General features: G+C 38.1%; 1 protein-coding gene across 2 annotated transcripts in view; it reads right to left on the bottom strand.

Moving 5' to 3' along the window:
* The window catches only part of LOC115214871 (sodium bicarbonate transporter-like protein 11), a 120,545-nt gene that overhangs the window by 6,234 nt on the left and 87,881 nt on the right, over window positions 1-26,430 (bottom strand). For both annotated transcript variants that reach the window (XM_036505560.1, XM_036505561.1), the window contains exons 6-10: window positions 22,999-23,205; window positions 16,650-16,734; window positions 14,051-14,173; window positions 13,270-13,383; window positions 9,613-9,745 (exon numbers count right to left, since the gene is read on the bottom strand). In XM_036505560.1, coding sequence (XP_036361453.1) covers window positions 9,613-9,745; window positions 13,270-13,383; window positions 14,051-14,173; window positions 16,650-16,734; window positions 22,999-23,205 — 662 coding nt within the window. The remainder of the gene's footprint in view (window positions 1-9,612; window positions 9,746-13,269; window positions 13,384-14,050; window positions 14,174-16,649; window positions 16,735-22,998; window positions 23,206-26,430) is intronic.

Here is a 26,430-nt window from a genome sequence, read left to right as displayed (position 1 = left end):
ACTGGTACTTATTTTATTGACCCTGAAAGGATGAAAAGCAAAGTCGACCTCAGCAGAATTTGAACTCAGAACGTAAATTTAGACGAAATACCTATTTCTTAACTACCCACAAGGGGCTAAACACAGGACAACCGGATTAAGTCGATTATATCGATCCTAGTGCTTAACTGGTACTTATTGAATCCACCCCAAAAGGATGAAAGGCAAAGTCGACCTCGACGGAATTTGAACTCAGCACGTAGCGGCAGACGAAATACCGCTAAGCATTTTGCCTGGAGTTTAACAATTCTGTAAGCTTTCAGGTTTCACCTGACGAAATATTTTCATTATCCCCCTCTCCTCCCCTTTTTTTAGTAGTGCGGCCTGCCTGATGATGAACCATGTTTCATGCCACCTGCTTCTTGAACATGGTTGCCTATACCTGGTTTAGAATTATAGCAGATTAGCGATAAGATTCGGTGTGAGGCACAGGTTTTCAAGCGAAATGATTCTGGATGGAAGCAAGTTATTTAGTACTGTGAAGAGGGAAGGAAAAGGCACTGAATGGGTTTCTTTAGATTTGATATCTAATCAACAAATTCTCGTAGCTAAAAAAGAAAGAGGATGTTGCTTGACTAGTTTTAAACATTACAGAATATTGACATTCAGACTATCTGTAGTGTTTTAAAAAAAAATTTAGGAAGTACTCTGATGTATATGAGAACATGTAGAGTTGGAAGCTTTCACAGATGTAACATTTTCAGCCTCTGAAAAGAAAACAACCTTTTGCTGTGTAAACATTCGAGTATGTCAGATCGACAATATAAGGAATATGATGATAACTTTTAGTTATTTGGCTGCTATATTTTCATGCAATGCATTGCTTATTTATTCCATTACTGTAGAATGAGATTTGGCTATTGGGTTCTTTTTGGCAGGATATATTAGAGATTTTTATTGAATGGAAATGTGCATACCTAATGATATGTATAAAAAATCAACTTGTGTAGAAAGGGAGAGAGCAGTGAAGGGTGATAGATACATCTCTTTTGGGTATATCTAACTTATAAATTTGAGCTATGAGGGGACAACTGTAGTGTTTTAAAATGAACAGGATATGTAACTTTTACTACACTTTGATATCGGGTTGTACTTTCTGTCACTTCATTTGAAAGAGATGTGTCCACATATAATATGTCAGCATGGAAAATGGATGTTGAATGATAATGATATGTATATAATTTGGATATTGACCCTGGAATTTACCCTATTCAGCTTATCCATGAGTATTGGCTATCAGGCAAGATAGTTGTAAACTAGAGATTATTTTATCAAACACACATCTGAAAATCTACAAATATCTGTAGAGATTTTATAATTATAAACAAGAAGAATGGATTGAGCAAGTCTTTTTTAATACATCAATTTACAATTGTTTCATCTGAATTTGATTTCATCAATTTTGTTATATTATGCAATAAAATATGCAAAACGGTAACATTATTAAGATCAAATTTAGATGAAACAATTGTAAACTGATGTATTAAAAAGACTTACTCCCTGCATTCTTTCTGTTTGTAATACATATGTTTATTTTGTGTTATACTTAGAAGCGATGTATGGTACCAGAACTTTTGACTTGTATCAAATATAACAAACTACCCCAAATCCTTTTTAGAGTGTGAGTAAGTTGAGTCTGGATTGGGCAGTTTCTACTAGTATCAAGTCGTATAAGTTGTAATAATGAAGTCGTTAGAATCTATATATATATATATATATATCATCATCATCATCAGCATATATATATATACATGTTTGTGTGTGTGAATGTTGATATTCTGTGTTTACCACTGCTTGAATAGAACAATGATGATATTGACATTGCTTGTTGATATTGTGACCAGATACTCTGTACTTTTAAAGACCTTGAAAAACAAGAGTTGGCAGCAGGAAGGTTGCACAGCTGTAATTAGTTGTAACAGTATATGTACAATAAATCATTGAAATGCTTAAAAGGGACCCTAGAAGTTGTTGATTGCTTTTGTTAACCAGATGACCTAAATTAGGGTTGCCATATTTGAACTGACAGAATCCAGGTCACTACCTTCAGTTACAGTTACAATCCTCTGTGGCCCTACCCAAAACACACTTTGAGCCTTTAGCATTTTATATATATGATATATCACAAAACCTCCCAAAACTAGAAACCCTTAATTATTATTCTAGCCATAATGAGATGTCCAATGAAGACTAAACATGCAATATTAATTTATGTAACTACCATGACCCCTTCAACAAGTTCAACCTGTTGGGAAGAAAGGGCAACCCAGAACAACATCCGAAGATATAAAAGCTTCACAGATAACAAGCATATCAAATATATTTTCCCTTTGTCAGTTGTGGAAGTTTTTTCCAAGTGATGGAAACTGAAATTCTAGAGAATTTTTAAGATACTTTCTGAATGGAAATTTTGACATATGTTCTGGAAAATAGACATATGTCATCCTTAGCTTAAATAAGAGTGGAGGTGGATGGTCTGAAAGCATATTTTCCTGAGTAAGAACAAGGTGGAAAAAAGTTCAGAAAGTAACTTACTCTGCTAGCAGCACAGGGTTTTTCTCTCAACATGAAGGGCAGATTGTATGATACTTATGTTTGAAATTTGATGGTGAATTATAGGTCTTGAATGTGAAGCATTTGCAAAGGTTGGAAAGAACTAGAACCAGTATGTTGGAACCTTTAATGAGCTGAGAGGGAACTGGATACAAAACACAATTAAATCTAGTGTGCATGTCAGGAGACTACACTAATACGGGCATGCAATGTGTATAGAGGATGACAGTTGTGTAGAAATGGTGAGTGGTCAGGGTCAAAAGATCCTGTAGAAGAGGAAAGCCAAAGGAAACTTGGGGAGAAGTGGTGCAGACAAGTCTCAAGGAAATGGCAAAGCAGTAGAGTATATGGTAATGCACTATACTGGAAACGTACCAAATTCAAGCAAGATTAGAAAAAAATGGGTGCAAAAATAGTGATGATAAAGATTTGTAAATATAATATTTATATTTGGAAGGCAGTGAGCTGGTAGAATCATTAGCATGCTGGGCGAAATGCTTAGCGATTTGTCATCTGTCTTTACATTCTGAGTTCAAATTCTACTGAGGTCATCTTTGGTTTTCATCCTTTCAGGGTCATTAAATTAAGTACCAGTTGCTTACTGGTGTTATTCTAATTGACTGGCCCCCTCCCCCAAGATTTTATACCTTGTGCCTAGAGTAGAAAATAAATATTTATATTTGGATTTCTCTCTTCATCATTGTGTTCATATTAAGTTTCCACATATCATTCTCTGCTACCTTCATTACTCTTTCATCTCCCACTCACCCCTTCTCCTACCAGTATGCTTCCTTGCTATCTCTCTGTATCTCTCTCATTGTATTGTCTCTTTCAGAAGGGATGCCATCATTATGGGGTCTATCTATTCAGTCTCTCTTCACCAAACCCCTTCTTTGTTACTAACCACCACTCTTTTATTACTCTCCTTCCTTGCATGTATTATTGCCATCCATCACTCCCCCTATTTACCATAACTGATTTTCATTGCCATCACTCATTCTCTCTCATTATTGACATCAATCATTTTCTCCCATCACTCTCTTATGTCTACATTCTCATTGATGGTCATACTTTTATTGAATCGCTTTACTAACAATCATCATGTATCCATCACTCACACTCTATTCCTCTTTCATCACTCTTTCTTCTATCTGTGAGCACATTCTTTTAGTATTTTACCGGTTTCAGCGATTGGGCTGCAGTCATGTTGGGTCACTGCCTTGAAAGGTTCCAACCAATTTCATCTTTGGTACTTATTTTTATTAGTTGTATGATAAACAAAAATTCCAGCTTATTTTTTTGCCATGAAGGGACATCCTTCATCAGGACATATATACTTATTTCTTTATTGCCCACAAAGGGCTAAACACAAAGGGGACAAACAAAGACAGACAAAGGGATTAAGTCAATTACATCGACCCCAGTGCATAACTGGTACTTAATTTATCGACTCCAAAAGGATGAAAGGCAAAGTCCACCTCGGCGGAATTTGAACTCGGAACGTAACAGCAGACAAAATACTGCTAAGCATTTCGCCTGGTCTGCTAACGTTTTTGCCAGCTCGCCGCCTCTCATCAGGACTTGTATACTGCTAAGTATTTCTGTTCACTGCACTGTTTACATCATACTGATATATCATCATCATTGCTTAATGTCCATCTTCTGTGCTGGCATGAGTTTGACAGTTTATTAGGTGCTGGCCAGACAGGAAGCCTGCGACATGTTTCTGTGTCTGTTTTGGCTTGGTTTTTATGGCTGGATGCCCTTCCTAACACCAACCACTCCATAGAGAGGGCTGAGTTTTTTTTATGTGGCACTTGCACAAGCAAGATCAGTTTTGATGTGGCTTTTACTGCTGGATGCCCTTCCAAATGCCCACCACTTTACAGTGTGGATTTGGTGCTTTTTAAGTGGCACCTGTACTGGTGGGGTCATCATCATTTTCACCATTGTTTAACATCCATGTTTAATGCTGGTAAGGGTTGAATGGTTTGAGAGGATCTGATGTATCCAAGGACTGTATTGTGTTCCATTATCTACTTTGGCATGGTTTCTATAGCTGGATGCCAAACTCCAGCTGTAGAAGCAAAACACACATATATGTATTATCTCCCTACCCCCTGCTCTAAGTGTAAGTATGGCTGTGTTCTTTCTGATTCATTCTCACTACACTGTGGCTTGGATAAGTGTCTTTTATAGCATCAGGCTAACCAATTCCTTGCAAGGGAATTTGGTGGATAAAAATTGAAAGAGGCATATTGCATGGGTACACAAACGTGTGTGTATTACAAATGTATGAGAATCCTATAGCTCACAACTTCACTTGAGTAAAATGGTGAATGATGTCTACATCCTTTGTTGAATTTATAAGTTGTCACTCTGGGCTTCCAAAAACCTATAGAATAAAAAAATCCCTTACTTGAAAAGCAAGTAAGAGTTGGTGACAGGAAGAGTATCTGGCTATAAAATTCAGTCCCAAATACATCCTTGTCCAACTCATGATAGTATAAACAAACAAATGAAAATATATACACCATAGGCATATATGAAGGCAGCGAGCTGGCAGAAACGTTAGCACGCCGGGCGAAATACTTAGCGGTATTTCGTCTGCCGTTACGTTCTGGGTTCAAATTCTGCCAAGGTCAACTTTGCCTTTCATCCTTTCGAGGTTGATGAATTAAGTACCAGTTACACATTGGAGTCGATGCGATTGATTTAATCCCTTTGTCTGTCCTTGTTTGTCCCCTCTATGTTTAGCCCCTTGTGGGCAATAAAGAAATAAATGAAAATATATACACCATAGGCTTCTGCACAGTTTCAATCTCCCTAATTACATTTGAGACTATGTGGAAGATGGCTACCAACATGTAGTTGGTGGAGCCCTTGGGTCTGATAGAAAATTTCCCAAACTTCAAATGAAATCAATGCAATCTTGAGGATTGTACTCAGGGTAAGAGGTTTTAAGCATCAAAGAACTAAAAATAGCTTTATAGTAATTGCACTTTCTTTACTCTAAGAATTCTTTTAATATTATAAATTTATACATTCTTGTCTATTAATAAAAAAATTAGCTGTTTCTTTGTTTCATTTAAAGGGCTGCGAGGCTCAGGGCTTCTTTTAGTTTCTGTCTACCAAATCCACTCACTAGGCTGTGGTCGGCCCGAGGCTGTAGTAAAAGACACTTGCCCAAGGTGCCACGCAGTGGGACTGAACCTGGAACCATGTGGTTGGTAAGCAAGCTACTTGCCACACAGCCACTCCTGCGCCTTATATCTAAATACTAAAAAGTTCCAGCATTCAGCTCAAGGAAAGAAAATACTGAAACTGCTGTTATTTATGTCATATGAAGTGACAACTGTTGAGGAATTCTCTTTCTAGCCACATTTAGAAATATCTCTTATCAAAAGGCTGAAATACATAATACAGAAGATTAGAGTTTCATGAAATTATTAATTCCTTCATCCATTCGTGGCCGTTGCCAGCGCCGCCCCGACTGGCCTCGTGCCGGTGGCACGTAAAAAGCACCATCCGTTCGTGGCCGTTTGCCCGACTCGTCTGGCACCACCATCCGTTCGTGGCCGTTGCCAGCGCTGCCCCGACTGGCCTCGTGCCAGTGGCACGTAAAAAGCACCATCCGTTCGTGGGCGTTGCCAGCCTGGCCTGGCCCCCGTGCTGGTGGCACATAAAAAGCACCATCCAATCGTGGCCGTTTGCCAGACTCATCTGGCACGTAAAAAGCACCCACTACACTCATGGAGTGGTTGGCATTAGGAAGAGCATCCAGCCGTAGTAACATTGCCAGATCAAACTGGGCCTGGTGCAGCCTTCTGGCTTCCCAGACCCCAGTTGCACCGTCCAACCCATGCTAGCATGGAAAGCGGATGCTAAACGATGATGATGATGATGATGAATATCTTTGAATTGGTATTTAACTGGGAGTCAAAAAAAAAGAAACCTTATAAAATAATTGTATAATTTCTATTTTAATGTATGCACAGAAAGACATATTCAAATAGGATACTTATTGAGAGCTATTTTTTTTGTTCATATAAGAATTTGTCGATGGTGGTGGTGGTGGTGGTGATGATGATGGTGGTAATGGTGATGATTTGTCAATACTTATCTATTGAATTTTAATATGTATTTCTGAACAAAATATGCTATTTTTTTTTATTGATATTTCATTGTTATTTCATTAAAAATTATAATTCACTGGTATTTTGTGGAAAATGATTTGCATATTTAATTCTGAAAGTTTTGGTTAACATTAGATGGAAACAAAACTTACAACAATTGATTTATTTAAAGAATTATTTTGAATATTTCTTGTAGTTTTAAGGCAGCGGAGAGGCAGAATTAATAGAGCATTGGGCAAATGCCTTGCAATATTCTTTTCTACTCTAGGCACAATGCTCGAAATTTTTGGAGAGGGGGCCAGTCATTTAGATCAACCCCAGTATGCAACTGGTACTTAATTTATCGACCTTGAAAGGATGAAAGGCAAAGTTGACTTCAGCAGAATTTGAACTCAGAATGTAAAGACAGACGAAATACCGCTAAGCATTTCTCTTAGCATGCTAACGTTTCTTATTTCTTTATTGCTCATAAGAGGCTAAACATAGAGGGGACAAACAAGGACAAACAAAGGGATTAAGTCAATCACATTGACCCCAGTGTGCAACTGGTACTTAATTTATCGACCCTGAAAGGATGAAAAGCAAAGTTGACTTTAGCGGAATTTGAACTCAGAATGTAAAGACAGACAAAATACTAGAATAAAGTGTCTTGCTCAAGAACACAACATGCAGCCCAGTTCTGGAATCAAACTCACAACCTCATGTTTGTAAGCCTGACTCTTTAACCACTGAGTCATGTGCCTTCCAATGATGATATATACATACATACATAGTGAAGGCTCATGGCTCAGTGGTTAGAGCGTCAAACTTACAATTGTGAGGTTGTGAGTTCGAATCCCGGACCGGACTGCGTGTTGTGTTCTTGAGCAAGGCACTTTATTTCACGTTGCTCCAGTTAACTCAGCTGTAGAAACTAGTTGTGACGTCACAGATGCCAATCTGTATCGGTCCTTGCCTTTCCCTTGGATAACACTGGTGATGTGGAGAGGGGAGGCTGGTATGCATGGGTGACTGCTGGTCTTCCATAAACAACCTTGCCTGGACTTGTGCCTGGGAGGGTAACTTTCTAGGTGCAATCCCATGGTCATTCATGACCGAAGGGGGTCTCAAATACATACATACTCGCTTTCACAGTGATTTTATCTACCACATTTACTCACAAAGAATTGGTTGGCCTGAGGGGTTTATTGTAGAAGAGACTTGCCCAGGGTGCTGCCATGCAGTGGGACTGAATTACAAACCATGTGGTTACCAAGTGAGCTTCTTAACCACACAGCCATGTCTGTGTCTTTATCTTTCTTTATTACTACTACTACTGCTACCACTACCGCTGCTGCCACCACTACCACCACTGAACTGTAAAGTCAATATGACACCTGTTTATTGAAAAACAACAGCAGCAGCAGCAAAGTCTGATTAAAAAACATATTTGAACACAGTAATGACCTGGTTTGTGTTAATCTAGTTTAGCTGAAAAAAAAAAAAAGACACAAAACAAAATTTATTGTGCTTAGTGTTCATCAAGTGGAGGTCCTTGGTCAGGTGGTTAAGGTTTAGTGCTTATGATTGCTAAAATATGAGTTCAGTTCTCAGACAGGGCAGTGCAGTGTATTCTTGAGCAAGACACTTCACCTCACATTGCTCCAGTACACTCAGCTGAAAATAAGTTCCAGTGGTAACTGAAGGTTTACTCTGTGATGAATTGGCATCCTGTTCAGGCACATGCCTGCACCAATGTGGAGTAATTCAACACACCATTATTATCATTTAATGTCCGTTTTCCATGCTGGCACGCGTGGGGGTGGGGGGCATTTTGACAGGAGTTGGTCAGCTGAGGGGCTGCCCAGGCTTCATGTCTGTTTTGGCATGGTTTCTATGGCTGGATGCCCTTCCTAATGCCAACCACTTTACAGAGTGTACTAGATGCTTATTATGTGGTATCAGGATGGGTGCTTTAATGTGACACTGGCACAGATGTTTTATACATGGGAGTGTTACAGGTGCTTTTCATGTGGCACCAGCATGGGTGCTTTTTATATGTATTTAAACAAAATGAATAAGTAGGTCCTGATTTTGGTTTTGTAAGAAAAGGTATTATCTTACAAACAATAACTCTGAGCACCTTTTCAAACTCCACCTGTCTAACACCTATGGACATGTTTACAAAGTCAGAAAACAGCACAGTTCCATTGACTTTCAGAAACATTTTTTCACGCTAAGAGTTGCTGAAGTATGGAACAAACTGCCAGCGTTAGTTGTTGGAGCACTGCATCCTTCAAAACTTCCATGCTTTCTGAGATTCGCCAACACTACACCTGATTTTCTCCCCGCCATACACACGCAAGCATGTATCTGACTCATACACTGTTCACTTTCCAGACATTTGTACATTACTGCATATGCTTTATATGCACTTTTGACAAGTTGTGGTGCACCTGAGCACTGTATACAATAACTTCATTATTATTTATATTATTATTATGATGAAGTGCTAGTATATTACAAACATTGGGATTAATAGACTAAAAGAATTAACAAGTTAACTCTGTCAAGATTCTGCCTCAAAACATTTCGGTATCAAACTATAAATACAATTATTTAGCTCATCATATGATTACTAGATTTTCTGGCATACAAGTAACATAGAATATAATATAAACATGTAGTTTAAATATTCCAACATTGTTATTATTCTTCCAAACCCTGTTGCATTTCACATGGAATTTTTGGTCCTCCAAAGTTGTCTTGGTGCATAAGTCAACCTACCTTTTTTTTGGCAGTAAATTTTGGTCTGAAAACTTTAACTTGTATATTTTCTGAAAACATGATATTAGATTAATTTAGTAGAAACATTATCTGTACAGTATGAGTGATAAAAACACACCTGGTTGACCATTTCAAGAGGTTGCAGAAACCAAAAATGGAGTATGAAATGAGGAAGATTGAACTCCAAATACCAACGCAAGCAAACATTCCAAGGAAATCAATGCCGAAGTCGTCACAGATGTTGGCTACAACTGAAACCAGATAAAATATAAATAATATCATAATGAAAACAGTTATAGGAAAATAGACTAAAAGCATTGCAGATTACCAAATATATAAAATATTGCAAAATTTAATTTATAAAAAATACAGCCTAACTTAACATGTATATGTAAAATATAAGATATGGAAACAGTTGTAGTAAAAATTAAATAAAAGTGAGAATATAGGTGAAGTTTTAGGCTAGTGTATATGGAAAGAACTGTTCTGGATTAGAAAATTCCATTTATTTACTGTGGGATGATGTCAGCAGCTGGGGAACTGACTGGAATTTGGGGCTGACCGGAAGAGGAAGGGGCAGGGGAGCATTGGGCCTTTTTCGATTGGGGTAGCTGACAGAGCTGGATGTGCGAGCACTTTGTCAAGGTAGGGAAAAAGCAGCTGCTATTTTTAGCGTTTGGGTCGGGCCACATGGAAGGGTGCGTTACCGCTGGAGAAGTAGGTGTCCTTATTTAAAATTCTCTTGCATACACCACATCTACACACACATGCATGCAGATTTAGATATACAAAATTTGCAACAGAGTTTATTTAAAGATGAGGCTTCACCCTGTTTCTATACTGAGTTACTTGTTTCTGCTCTTCATTGTATCATCATCATCATCATCACTTAACATCCATTTTCCATGCTGGCATGGGTTGGATGGTTTGACAGAAGCTGGTCAGCTGAAGAGGTGCACCAGGCTCCAGTTGTTTGTTTTGGCATGGTTGGGTTCTATGGCTGGATGCCCTTTCTAAACAATTTCCACTTAACAGAGTGTACTGGGTGCTTTTTACATGATACCATCATGGGTTTTATATATGTATATTTTTTACTTGTTTCAGTCATCTTAGTTGAACAAATCGACCCCAGGGCTTATTCTTTGTAAGCCTAGTACTTATTCTAGACCCCAGTTGAACCGTCCAACCCATGCTAGCATGGAAAGCGGATGCTAAATGATGATGATGATGATGATATACAATGGGCTTCTTTCAGTTTCCATCAACCAAATCTACTCACAAGGCTTTGGTTTGCCCTAGATTATAGCAGAAGACACTTGCCCAAGGTGCCATACCATGGGACTAAACCCAGAACCATGTGGTTTGGAAGCAAGCCACTTACCACACACCCACGTCTGCGCCTATAAATATATAAGTATGAAGTCAGGAGTTATGAGAGGTGAATATAGATTTATTAAACTATGTGACTTCCATAGCTTTACAGTTATTTCACAACCTTTTTCATGTACTAATAATTTCAGTATACCAAAAACTATATGTACATGTTTGTATTAATATGTGTGTTCAGCATAATACAAAACAATTGTATATTCACAAACTAATGCCAATAAAGAAAGCTAGCTCATCAGATCACCAGAATATCATGGCTATATCAAAGCATAGAGGTACAAACACATACATGTGTGTATATATGCATATATACTTATGTGTGTGTTAACCTCTTAACATATTATCCAATATATTTTCATTCAGAAATGTCTAGTAAATATATATTTGAATGAAAATATATATATATAATGAAATTATTGTATACAATGCTCAGGTGCACCACAACTTGTCAGACAGTGCATATAAAGCACATGCAGTAATGTACAAATGTCTGAAAAGCGAACAATGCATGAGTCAGATACATGCTTGTGTGTGTATGGAGGGGAGAAAATCAGGTGTAGTGTTGGCGAATCTCAGAAAGCATGGAAGTTTTGAAGGATGCAGTGTTCCGACAACTAACAACTGATGCCGGCAGTTTGTTCAATACTTCAGCAATTCTCAGCGTGAAAAAAATGTTTCCTAAAGTCATGGGAGCTGTGCTGTTTTCTGACTTTGTAAATATGTCCACTTGTGTTGGAAAGGTGCTCAGAGTTATTGTTTGTATGATGGTTGATAATTTTATGGGTGTCTGCCAAGTCAACTGCCAGACGTCGGAGTTTCAATGTGTCGTTCACTTACTCTGGGGTATTTGTCATTTATTTCTATTTGTCATTTTTTATTACTTTGTCCATGATGTTATTCTCATTCTCTATCGTTTCTATCAGTAACTTCATAATAAATCATAACTGAGCCAAAATAATTTGTGTACTTATTCTTCCTTACTCTCTTTACACTTTTACTTGTTTCAGTCATTTGACTGTGGCCATGCTGGAGCACCACCTTTAGTCGAGCAAATCAACCCCAGGATTCATTCTTTGTGAGTCTAGTACATATTCTATCGGTCTCTTTTGCCAAACTGCTTAGTTACGGGAACATAAACACACCAGCATTAGTTGTCAAGCGATGTTGGAGGGACAAATGTACACACACACATATACGACGGGCTTCTTTCAGTTTCCATCTACCAAATCCACTCACAAGGCTTTGGTCGGCCTGAGGCTATAGTAGAAGACACATTTGCCCAAGGTACCATGCAGTGGGACTGAACCTGGGACCATGTGGTTGGTAAGCAAGCTACTTACCACACAGCCACTCTTACACCTATATACACATCCAAATGAAATAATAAAAAAATATTTTTTGCATAGAAATTGAGAAAAATTGTGTATGTTAAAAGGTTAATGTTACTGTTTCCATCCTAGGCTGAGCTACAAGTGGTGAAGACCTCAGTGGAATTTGAACTCAGAATGTAATGACAGACGAAATACCACTAAGCATTTCACCTGGCGTGCTAACATTTCTGCCAGCTCGCTGCCTTTGTGTCCCATATATGGAGGCACCTGGCTTAATGGTTAGGTGTTGGACTTGTCATTGCAAAATTGTGGTTTCAATCCCTGGACTGGACTGGGCAACGCATTGTGTTTTGAGCAAAACACTTCATTTCATGCTGCTTCCGTCCACTCAACTGGGAAAAATGAGTAATCCAGCAATGGACTGGCATCCCATCCAGGGAGGGATATGTTCACCAGAGAAACCAGGAAACTGGTTCTGTGCTCCTTACAGAGTGATATGGAATAACCATGTTCAATATGTGTGTGTGTGTATTGGTGTATACTCTTGTGTAGACATCATATGATGGATGTAAATGAGTTTATCTATCATCATACAAATGATGTTGTTTTAACATTGTCATTGAGATCCAGAGCAAATCACAGAAGTTTCTCAACTTATGGAAAACAACCTCCAGGTAGGGTTCCAAAAGTGGTAGGAACACTGGGACTGGTGTATTGTAGTCTTCCATGAGAGACATGTCTAAGTGTGGGAAAATGTAACTTGCTTAGACATAAGTAAGGGTTGGTGACAGGAATGGCATCCAGATGTATAAAGTCTGCTGAGACAGATTTTGCCTGACCTATACAAGCATGGAAAAGTGGATGTTAAATGATGATGATGATGATGACAATCCATATTGGGAAAATATTACTTTACTTGGGAAAGAGGTGGGGGTTGGCAACAGAAGGGACATCCAACTGTAGAAAAGTTTGCTTCAACATGATGATTATGATGATGATGATGTGCTATCAGTGTGTGTGTCTATACCTGCATCTATTGAACTAAAGCCACTTACCTCTGGTGAATAATGTCAGTGGTGCTGTAGTTAACAATATGTTCATGGTTTGACCTCCTATCAAACTAAAGAGAATACCAGCCAAAAACTGACCCAATAATACGTGTTGTATATCTGATGGAGACAATGGGAGAGAAAGAGAGATAGAAGAAGAGACAGAAAGAGAAATAAAGAAAGAGAGATAGATTGATTGATGAAGAAAATAAACAGACAAATATGATTACAATTTAATAAATGCCAATTTATATAACCAAGAAGCAACAAGATTTCTTTTTACTTATATAAAATAAATTACAAATGGAAAGAAAATAACCCAGTCAGTCCTTGCATTGATTGGGGTTTCGTGTGTTCTGTCTGATATATACTCTTTTACTCTTTTACTTGTTTCAGTCATTTGACTGTGGCCATGCTGGAGCACCACTTTTTGCCTGGCGAGTTAACGAATCTGTCTTCTCACTGCCTTATGATAATAATAATGGTTTTTGATTTAGGCACAGATTCTGCATTTCAAGGGGAGGAGTTGGTGCCATTGACTCCGGTATTTGGGTGGTACTTTATTTTGACCCCTGAGAGACGAAAGCAAAGTTGATCTGATGGGATTTGAATAATAATTTTATGAAAGCTCTCTTTTATGCCATCAAAAATGGCACTTGAGAGAATTTCCATTACATGCAGGAAAAAGTTTATTAAAACTGAACACTAACATTTAGAATTTAACGTAAAAATTTATTCATTTTCAAAATACGAATGTTGCGATGTTATTAAATATTTTTATTCTTACCTATTGCTCCATGCGTATCATTGCTGATTATCATTCCATATGCAACATTTGGAAGAATACAAGCAAAATACAGGAAAAGGGAAGCTGGAACAACTTTCCGAAGGGCCTTTTTTCCATTTAAACCTGAATCAATAAACAAACAAGACATTTTCCCAGAAATATATACCTAATATATTATCAGCTTCTCTTGGTACAACAATCTAATATTTATCTGACATGCTGTCATCTATTTGCATATGCTAATTTTCTTTATTGACATGTATACAATGTTCTATATCTGCTTGGTAATTAATTCTTTCATCCCTTCTTTGATGAGTACAATAAAGTTTGTATTTCACTGAAAAAGTCTAATAAGACTGTAACATGTCAGGTGTATAAATGAATGGCGAGAAAAAAAAAGTGTTGTTAACTTCAACACATATTGTTGAAGTTAATAATATATAGATTACCAGTCTGACTAAGTTATGCATTCCTTGACATTTTGTAGATATAAAATTATAAGTGTCTATGAAAAATCAAGTATGAGAAATTGAGTCAAACTATCAACACACACATACACAATCTTATTTCTTTACTACCCACAAGGGGCTAAACACAGAGAGGATAAACAAGACAGACAAATGGATTAAGTCGATTATATCAACCCCAGTGCGTAACTGGTATTTATTTAATCGACCCTGAAAGGATGAAAGGCAAACTCGATCTTGGCATTATTTGAATTCAGAACGTAGCAGCAGACGAAATACCGCTAAGCATTTCGCCCAGTGTGCTAACGTTTCTGCCAGCTTGCTTTCTTACTCACAAGCACACCCACATGCAAATGTTATGTGTATGTATGTAGAAGGTGGTATAAAAAGTTCTGGACTAGCTGTGTAGCGCACAAACCAATGGCAGCACACAATTGTATGCACTGTGAGAGCTTGTAATAACCTTCATGAGGAAGTGTGTTGAGTGGCATTGCTGTGTTTACTTCATAAGTTGTGAAATTAGTGTCTTTGTGATCACATGTATGCTGTACTCTGCAATTTTGTCATGGACAGGAACAAAGAACCAACATGAAATTTTGTGTTAAACTTGGGAAGTCTGCTACACTGAGCATGCTTTGGCAAGCTTACAGTGATGAGTCAATGTGTTATATGTAATGTTTCTTGTGGCACAGGTGCATCAAAAGTGGAAGAAAGTCCCTTGGAGACGATGAGCTATCTGGAAGACCTACCATGAGTGTCATTCCTAGAAATGTGGAGAAAAATTCATCAGTTTGTGAATGAGAATCGTTGGAGGACTTTCAGTGAAAATGACTGGATCTGCTGAGTGCGAAGAATTGGGTTCTTCATGACGATAATGCTTCCTGTCACCAAGCGTTTCTCACTCATGACTTTCTTGTCAAAAACAACATGGTATTGCTTCTGCTCTTGCTCTCTTCCCCAGATTCAGCACCTGTGGACTTTTATCTCTTCTCCAAGATGAAAAAGCAGCTCAAAGGTCACCATTTTAACACCGTTGTTAAGATCCAGAGTGAATCACAGAAGGTTCTCAACTTACTTAATGAAAACAACTTCCAGGCTGGGTTCTAAAAGTGACAGGAATGCTGGGACTGGTGTAATGCTGTACAAGGTGTCTATTTTGTAGGAGATGATGTTAAAACTTAGGTAAATCAGTTAGTTTTTATTTAGCATAGCTTGTCTGGGAACCTTTTGATGTCACTCATTTATACTATATATATATATATATATATATTGATATATGTGTATATCTGAGACCCCCTTCAGTCATAACTGACCTTGGGATTGCACCTAGAAAGTTACCCTCCCAGGCACAAGTCCGGGCAAGGATGTTTATGGAAGACCAGCAGTCGCCCATGCTTACCGGTCACCACTCTCCACACCAGCAGTGTTATCCAAGGGAAAGGCAAAGGGACCGATACAGCTTGGCACCAGTGACATTGCAACTCATTTCTACAGCTGAGTGAACTGGAGCAATGTAAAATAAAGTGTCTTGCTCAAGAACACAACACACAGCCTGGTCCGGGAATCGAACTCACAACCTCATGATCATAAGCTTGACACTCTAACCACGTATATGTATATATATATATATATATATATATAATGTTGTGTCTGGGGAGAGTCATTCATATACATATATATATATATATAAATATTATTATTTCTAAATCTCTCAAAGAGAGACATTCAGTAACAGTTTAAAGTAAAGGCTGTTTGCCAACATAATGCAGCTGTCCTGAAAGGGACGATGTTACTATTGTTTTAGCCCCAAGAAACATCGTTTGTAACTGGCTATATGACACACTATCTATGTCCTCATATTTTTGAACAGGGAGCTCAGCACTCCCACCTATGCACACACACACACACACACATATATATATCCACACACACAGATCCACTGGGTGGGCTTGCAGCACCTTTTTTATTTAGGTACCAAATTTCTCTCACAAATCTCTAGCTGCGCCTATACAGTGAAATGAAACCCCTGGGTACCATGTGGTTATAAAGCAAAATTATTAACCCCAGTGTCATAAAACCTGCCTCCATAAACTATGATTATTTGTTTAAAAAAATCACAAAGGGATTCTTACCATCTTTGTAATCAGACATATAATGTTTGAGTCGGCGTTTCAGATCCTCTTTAATTCCTTGACAAATTGCATATTTCTTCTCATCCTGAAATAAATTTTGTTGTTTATTTATTTATTTATTTATTTATTTGTGTTTTCTTTTATTGTTTGTCATATCTTTATGTTTTATTTTTTACTTGTTTCAGTCACTGGACTGTGGCCATGCTGGAGCACCGTCTTGAAGGATTTTATTCAAACAAATCAACCCCCCATTACTTATTTTAAAGTGTGGCACTTACTCCGTCAATTTCTTTTGCCCAGCTGCCAAGTTACAGGGACATAAACAAACCAACACCGGTTGTCAGGTGGTGATGACAGGGGCAAAAAATTAACACGCACATGCATATACACTTATAGACACACACACACAAAACAGGATTCTTTGAGTCTTCTTCTACCAAATCCACTTGCAAGCCTTTGGTCAGTCTGGAACTACAGTAGAAAAAAGAAAAAAACTTGCCCAATGTTTCATGCAGTGGGACTGAACCTGGAACCATTTGGTTGCGAAGTGAACTTCTTAACTACACAGCCGCACATCTACCTATAATAATCCCATAATACTGTAAGCAACTTACCTATCAGTTACAAAAGTAACATATCTTAACTTTTTATCTGTCTTTTAAGTACTTAGAGAGTATTATCAAGGAGCAGCAGCAGCAGTAGTAGTAGCAACAGTGATAGTGGTGGTGACGGTAATAGTAGTAGTAGTAGTTATAGTAGTGGTTATTGTTGTTGCTGGTGGTGAGGTGAAGGTCAGTCTTGACTGAACTGACTCATGATTAAAGATGTTTTAGCTATGACTATCTCCTAGCTTTTTATTCAGACAAAGTGTATCTAGGACTATATTGTCCAATGTGTTCACCTTTGTTGTTGCTTATTCTTTTATTCTTTTATTTGTTTCAGTCATTTCACTGTGGCCATGCTGGAGCACTGCCTTTAGTTGAACAAATTGACCCAAGGACTTATTCTTTATAAGCCTAGTACTTATTCTATCGTTCTCTTTTGCCAAATCGCTAAGTTACGGGGACATAAACACACAATATAAGGCGATGGGAGGGGCGCAAACACAGACAAACAAACATATACACACACACACTTGCACGCACATGCGATGGGCTTCTTTCAGTTTCCATCTACCAAATCCACTCGCAAGGCTTTGGTCGACCCGAGGCTATAGTAGAAGACATTTGCCCAAGATGCCACGCAGTGGGACTGAACCCTGAACCATGTGGTCAGTAAGCACTCCTGCTTAGTCCAAGATTAGCCCTGATCCAGCATGGCTGTGATTAAAAATGTTCCAGCTATGACCATCTCATCTTTAATTCAGACTAAGTGTATCTTGAAGTACATAATCTAATGTTTACTCCTTGTTCTTGTTTAATCCCAGGTAAGCTATGATCCAGCATACCTATAATCAAAGATGTTCCAGCTATGACCATCCCACCTTTTATTCAGACAAAGTGTATCTAATGAGTTTTTCCTTGTTGATGTTTAATCCCAGGTCAGCTATGATCCAGCAAACTTATGATTATAGATGTTCCAATTATGACCATCCCATTTTGATCTTCTCTTGGGCATTTCACATCTAAGACTACATTATCTATTATATAATAATTTTCTGTTCTTTTACAGGGACATAAACACACCAGCATCGGTTGTCAAGTGATGTGGGGGAGGGGTAAACACCGACACACAAACACACACACATATACATATATACGACGGGCTTCTTTCAGTTTCCGTCTACCAAATCCACTCACAAGGCTTTGGTTGGCCCGAGGCTATAGTAGAAGACACTTGCCCAAGGTGCCACGCAGTGAGACTGAACCTGGAACCATGTGGTTGGTAAGCAAGCTACTTACCACTTCCCAAATAAATTGAAACAAAGGCAGATTATTTTGTATTTTGACAGAAATATGGCTATAAAAGGTTTAAAATAGGAACCATATTAAAACCTTATCAATCTACACCCACTTATCCCCGTCAAGCCAATAAGGGCATCTCTATATTATTACTGGACCTACAAAGAATAGCAGCCAAATCTTCTTCAAATCATCATTTCCTACAATTTTACAAAAATAAAAACGAAAAAAGATGAAAGGACAATGAGGGCTTCTCTATGTGGTTACTGGATATGCTAAAAATAGCAACCAAATCTTCAAATCACTTCCAACCATCTTACAGAAAAAAGAATTAAAGGACATTTTGAATAATGTATTCCTAGATTCCCAGGTACAGAATGTCTGAGCTGAAAGACAGGACAATCGACTTTGTAGACAGTAGTGGGTGTTGAAGGCTGTATCATATCCCTACTAGTCAACTATCGATATCTTAGCCACTTGTTCATTGATCCTCTTGATAAATGATAACAACTATAATCCATCGTAATAGTAGTTCTTGATTGATAAAATATTATGTGATTACTTGATCTTACTCGGTAGTGGTCATGTCATAAAATAATTCAATATTAGCTCTGAGAAAGAAGTTTGTTGTTTTTTTTTACTATTTTTTTAATGACTTGGAAGATTGAGAGCAACATTTATGGTTGATGTCAGAGTTTGTAAGAAGACCTTTTATCATATATGTGCTTGATCAAAGTTTACCTGGAGTTTGTCTACAAAACAATAACAACAGTGACATACAAGGTGTCTGGGCTAAATTTGATAATGTTTTATGTTTCCTTTTTTTTCAGGAATAGGCGCAAGAGTGGCTGTGTGGTAAGTAGCTTGCTTACTAACCACATGGTTCTGGGTTCAGTCCCACTGTGTGGCACCTTGGGCAAGTGTTGTATTGGTGAACAGCCAATGCTGTTGGAGAGCATAAAGATTAAAGTTGGATACTATCTACTCCAATTATGAAGAAGAGAGAAGATGAGGCCAAAAAACTGCCCACAGTCTGTCTACCCTATGTGAAAGGCCCCTCCAAAAAGATACAAAAGATATGTGGCCCATATGACATCAGGAGAGTATTCAAGAGTAATACAACACTTTGCAAATATCTCCTTCGAGTAAAACCACCAATAGAAGAGAATATGACTAAAGACTGCATGTCCGAGTTCAAACAACAACAACAACAACACTGAAAAATACCTTAGGGATGAGAACCCAGGTTTGAAATTTCCCCAAGAAGGCTGGAGGGTATATCAGCCAAAATGTGTTAACAAAAAACAAGATGAGGACAAATATCCGTCGAATGTAAATAATTAAAGTTGGAATTGAAAATAAGTTAGTAGACATGGAGGACTGGGAAGCCATGCCAGAAGCCATCTGAATATTGGGAAAGACTTTCCTGTATCATTATGATTTGTGCTGGGTATCAAAATGCCGACATCATGACTGTTGTTCGATGCTCTGTGAACATTGTAAAGGCTGAAAGACATACATGGACAGCTGCAATAGGGACCACTAAGGTGTGGCCAGCTTGAAGGGACACAGCAGGCATTTTGGCTGTGTCTGCACACCAGAATTCATACTCACATCTTTGAACGGGGACTTAAGCTCAATTCAGATGGCTATGTAAAGCTGCTGGACACTGTGGTCAATCTCTGGCTGGAGCGAGTTGCTGCTGGAAGGCCATATGTATGGCAGCAGGGTTCACTTCCTTGCCATACCTCTGGCAAGTGTCAGAAGCTGGCATCCTAATTCCTCCAATTCTAATCCTAAGTATTACTATGTATGGAGAATGGTTGAGAAAGACACCAGACACTCTGTCTGCAATACCAAGGCTGAGCAGGTGGCCAAGATCAATGAGGTTTTTGAAGATCTTCCCAGGGACACAATGAGGAACGTATGGGCCTAGTTCCAGAGATGACTTGAGTCTTTGGTGGAAGATGAGGGTGACTACATTGAGTAAATTGTTATTTCTTAGTCATAATCAAATAGATATTTTTTTTTAATATTTTTTTTTTTATGGAATATTGTGTTTTCTTTTTCTTTTTATACAAACTGTCAAATTTAGCCCAAACATCCTGTGTATTACCATATCTGCAACAGACAACTGGCCAATTCAGAGTGTAATAAGAAAAGGGCAAAAACAAAATAGCTTGCACAAAACAATAAAGGATGTATACATACATGTATGTGCATATGTATGCATGTGTGTGTGCGTGTGTTTGAAACAGTAGCAACAACAAGAATAAGATTAACTAAAACAGCTGCAGATTTTCCAAACCTGAGAAGCTTTGGTGAAAAATGGCAACTACAATAAAGGAGGCAGTATATATTCATGTATGTGTGTGTGTGTGTGTGTGTGAAATTTTAGCAACAACAAGAACAGGAATAACTATAACAGCTGCAGATTTTCCAAACCTGTGAAGCTTTGGTGAAAAATGGCAAAAAAATGCATATACCTACTTAATGAACCTACATCATATTCTCTGCCCACAAAGTTCTCACTGAAGCATCACGTTCTTGTTTTTTCCAGTTATGACACCTTCTTTCATAACAAGAGTTAATATTATATGTCTATATTTTCCTGTGTGGAGGCACATGGCTTAGTGGTTAGAGCAGTGGATTCACAGTCGAGGGATCATGGGTTTGAATCTCAGACCGGGCGATGTGTGTGTTTATGAGTGAAACACCTAAGCTCCACGCGGCTCCGGCAGAAGGCAATGGCGAACTTCTGCTGACTCTTTTGCCACAACTTTCTCTCACTCTTTCCTCCTGCATCTTGCAGCTCACCTGTGACGGACCAGTGTACCATCCAGGTGGGGAACCTAAATGCCAAGGAAACTGGGAAACCGGCCCTATGCTCCACAAGGGGCAAAAAGGATTAAGAAGAAGATATTTTACTGCATTGTAATCACTTTTGCTGTTTCCTTGGTTACTTAGTATGCGTATTCAATGGTGAAACATCTGTAAAAATGGGTAATATCTGTACCTTTACAGATTTATCTGTGACTGACCGTCTTCTAAAAGTAATCATGTGCAATGCTAATTAAGCCATAGCTGGGACTTTGGTGGGTATTTCTGCTCTGTGTCAGAGCAGTAATACCTTGGCTCAGAGGTGATTCCGTATTCCTCAAAATCCTGGATCTCACAATCCTGGATTGATAGGGTTTTAATATGGTTCCTTTTTTAAACCTTTTATAGCCATATTTCTGTCAAAATACAAAATAAACTGCCTTTGTTTCAATTTATTTGGGAAGTGGTAAGTAGCTTGCTTACCAACCACATGGTTCCGGGTTCAGTCCCACTGCATGGCACCTTGGGCAAGTGTCTTCTACTATAGCCACGGGCCAACCAAGGCCTAGTGAGTGGATTTGGTAGGCGGAAACTGAATGAAGGACATGAAAGTGGGACTGGCTCTGCACAAACCAGTCTACTTATAATAATTATCCATCATGCTGGCTGTTCTATAAACCAAGACACCAGTACCAACATCATCATACTTTCTTCATAAGTCCAGAGGCAATAGGGAAGAGGATGATAGGGACAGGCAGACGATACTACTGGAAATCTTCAGCCTTGACCCTGCATGAGTCGGTCATAAGGTGATAGCTGTTTTGTCTCAGCTGTGTCTTGCTCAAACCTCATTTCTTGAAGTGATGAGAGAGTCCAGTCATATAGCAGCAACAAGTACCATAAGTCAGCTGTGGTGGACATTGGCAATTACACATTATGCGGTACTGCAGGCGGTCAAACGGCCAATGGGCAAAGTAATGACTGTCAGATTCAAATCGCCATCAGAAACCATAGAAGCTGCTGGGTAGTGGGTTCCAGATTTGTGAGGTTCATCTGGGGCCTGCTTTGAAGGGTTCAGTTGGACAAATTGACCCCAATATTTATTTTTTTAAAGTTTGGTATTTATTTTATTGGTCTTTTTTGCTGAACTGCTAACTCACACAAACATAAATAAACCAACACAGTTTGTCAAGTGAAGGGTGGGGTGTGACAAACAAAGACACATACATACATGCATACATACATAAATACATACATACATACATACACACACACATACATGCATACATACATACATACACACATACATACATACATACATACATACATACATACATACATACATACATACATACATACATACATACATACATACATACATACATACATACATACATTACATTACATTACATTACATTACAATACATATGATGGGCTTCCACACAATTTCTGTATACGAAATTCTCTCACAAGGCATTGGTCAACCCAGGGCCAAAGTAGAAGACACACACACCCATGGTGCCATATAGTGGGACCGAACTTGAAACCATATGATCACAAAGTGAGCTTCTTAACCACACCTCTATGCCTGTGCTTTTATATTTAAAAATACTTTTACCTATTCTTACCTCTTCTGGTTCAGTTTTTGTTAAACAAGTTTTTAGGGTTATTTTCGAGTTTCTGATGAACTTACTAAACAGCATGCGTGTTTCTTCTTTCAAGATATTCCGGAAATCTTCATCATTCTTAGCTTCAAGCAGGCGACATCGGCAGTCCATATCAGCAAACAAAGTACAAAATGTACGTGCAGTTTCCACCACAGATTTTGTACTTTTCTTTAAATAAAATAGAATTAGAAACATTTTCTAATGAAATATTTCAAGAAGAAACAAGGAAAAATCATTGTTACTTGAGAAAAGATAAGACATAACGAGGGTAAGTAAATTACTTTAGAAGAAAATTACTTTAATTCTTCATCCATCCATCTTTTCCACCTGTGGTCGTGCTGGCGTTAAGTTGAACAAATTGACCACAGAACTAATTTAAGGTTGGTACTTAGTCTATCAGATCCCCTTTGCCAAACTGCTAAGTTATGAGGACATCAACAAACAAACACTGGTTGTCAAGCAGTGGCGGGAGAATGAAACGCGCGTGTGCACACACTCACACACACACATGTGCGCGTGCACACACACACACACATGTGCGCGTGCACACACACACACACACACAGATATATGCTAGGTTTCCACATAGTTTCTATCTATTAAATCCATTGACAGGGTTTTAGTTGGCCTTGGGCTATAGTAGAATATATTTGTCCAAGGTGCTGTGGAGATGAGGTCAAATGTAAATAATGTAAGTAATGTACATAATTCCTCATCTCTTAAATATAGAACTGTACAAATCCATTCATTCATTTAACCCTTTATCACCATATTTCTATTGAAATGCATTGCCCTTGCTTCAGTTAATCTTTAAATTAATAATATTTTTTGTTAAGCTACATGTAAAAATAACCACAAATGTGATGTTTATTCTGTGTTAAACCTGTTTTGATTTGCTTACAACAATAATGATCAGCGAGTTTCTGTGTAACCAGGATGGAATACACACCATGAGTTACTTTGGTTAAAAATAAACCACTGGTTTGTCAGTTTGTCTCTGCAATGATGTTTATATATTTCTTTGCAAATGTGTTCTGGCAAAAGATGCACACACACACACACACACACACACACACACGTATCCACACACATGCATACACATGCACACACGCATACACATGCACACAGGTATGTTTGCTAGGTATGCATGCATGAGTGTGTAATGTGTGTGCACTTATGTACATGTACATATATATATATATATATATATATATATATGTATGTCTACTTTAATGCATATACATATGTATGGATATATATGTATGTATATATGTATGCATATATATATATATATTATATATATATATATATATATATATATATATATATATATGCATATGTATGTATGTATTATGTATGTACATTTAATGTGATTTTAGAGCCATGTTTTGGCTGCTATATCTAGCATGGTGGTATCTCTTAGATACCCTTAATTATAATTTTAATAATTATTACCTATGAAGTTTTTATTCCCGTGCTAGTCACCTGATATGATTGGTATTTTAAATAACAATCTTATTCTTATTTATATATATATATATAAATGTATATGTATGTACGTATGTATGTGTGTGTGCATGCATTTGTATGTATATATATATATATATATATATATATATATATATATATATATATATATATATATATATATATATGTATGTATGTATGTTTAATATATGTGTACTTGGGGTGACATTTAGATTACCTTGTTTTGTATACTGAATATTTTACCATATTTAAAAAGATCCTTTGTTAGTTCATACAATTAATGCACTACAGGGAGCTCAACAGACAGCAAAAAACCTGTTTTTGTCCTAAATTGTATAGGATTGTAATAATATGAATCTCTGCTGACAAACTTACAGAACTTGTTAACCTAATACAAGTGCTTGGGTCAAGTACAATATAGAAGGACAAAAAAAAGATAGGTGTGAAAGAAAAAATAAGACAAACCTTAGAAAACAAATGCAAAAATGATACTCTTTTGCTGGTAGCATGCAATAAGCACCATTCACGCATGGGTCGTTGCCAATGCCACCTGACTGGCTCCCCATGCCAGTGGCATGTAAAAAGCACCATCTGAATGTGGTTGATGCCAGGTCCCCCCACCTCCCACCCCAACTGACTCCTGTGCTAGTAGCACGTAAAAAGTACCATCCGAACGTGGCCGATGCCAGTGCCGCCTGACTGGCTTCTGTGCTGGTGGCACACAAAAAGCACCCACTACACTCTTGGAGTGGTTGGTGTTAGGAAGGGCATCAAGCTGTAGAAGCATTGCCAGATCAGACTGGAGCCTGGTGCGACCTCTTGGCTTGCCAGTCCCCATTTAAACCGTCCAACCCATGCCAGCATGGAAAACGGATCTTAAACGATGATGATGATGATGATGAAGTCTTTGCTTATTTTAAATACCTAGGGGAAAATGCTGCTGCTGATGATGATGTTGTATTTAATGATGATGATGATGATGATAATAAAATATTTATTTCACACAGTTGTTACCATGTTTACCAATCTAAGTGTGACTGCAGAGCACGGTAGGATTGCCTAAGATTCCATGAAGAAAGAGAAGTTTTGGTTTAATTTTGGAAGCTTGGGTTATGATTTCTTAATAACATGGCACCAGAGTGTTCTCATCATCATAGCCATCATCATCATCATCATCACCATCATCACCATCATCAACTCCACTTTCACCGCTACGACTACCTCCATGATGACCACCACCTCAACCACCACCACCAACACCACCACCACTATCACCACCACCATCAACAACAACACCATAATCATCATTATCATCATCATTATCACCTCCATCATCATCATCATCATCATTATCATCATCATTATCATCTTCATCATCATCTTCATCATCATCTTCATCATCATCTTCATCATCATCATCATCATCATCATCACTACCAACACCACCACCACAGAATTCAACAAGTCCAAGGGACTGCATTGTGCTCCAGTGTCTGGTTTGGTATGGTTTCTATGGATTTGATGTCCTTCCTAATGCTAACCATGTTACAGGGTGCATTGGGACCCTTTTCATGTCACTAGCACTAGTAAGGATAGCAAGTAGCATCCCTTGATTGAAATGGGTGTAGCTTTGAGGGAGGTGTTTTTATATCAGGTGATGATAGGTTAAAATACGACAGAAGGGACATGAACAGGTACCCTACTCTAGAGGAAATGCATGGCTACCTGGCTGAAAAATGGGAGAAGATGATACTGATGAAGTGTCAGATATACATGATGGGCTTCTTTCAGTTTCCACTTATGAGGCTCTGGTTGACTTGAGAATATAGTAGAAGACACTTGCCCAAGGTGCCACGCAGTGGGACTGAACCTGAACACGTGTAGTCAGGAAGCAAACTGCTTAAG

The sequence above is a fragment of the Octopus sinensis genome, linkage group LG8 (genome assembly GCF_006345805.1).
Source record: "Octopus sinensis linkage group LG8, ASM634580v1, whole genome shotgun sequence".
Classification (NCBI taxonomy): domain Eukaryota; kingdom Metazoa; phylum Mollusca; class Cephalopoda; order Octopoda; family Octopodidae; genus Octopus; species Octopus sinensis.
The sequence above is the reverse complement of the archived record's forward strand: the minus strand, read 5'-3'. Positions and strand labels throughout refer to the sequence as shown.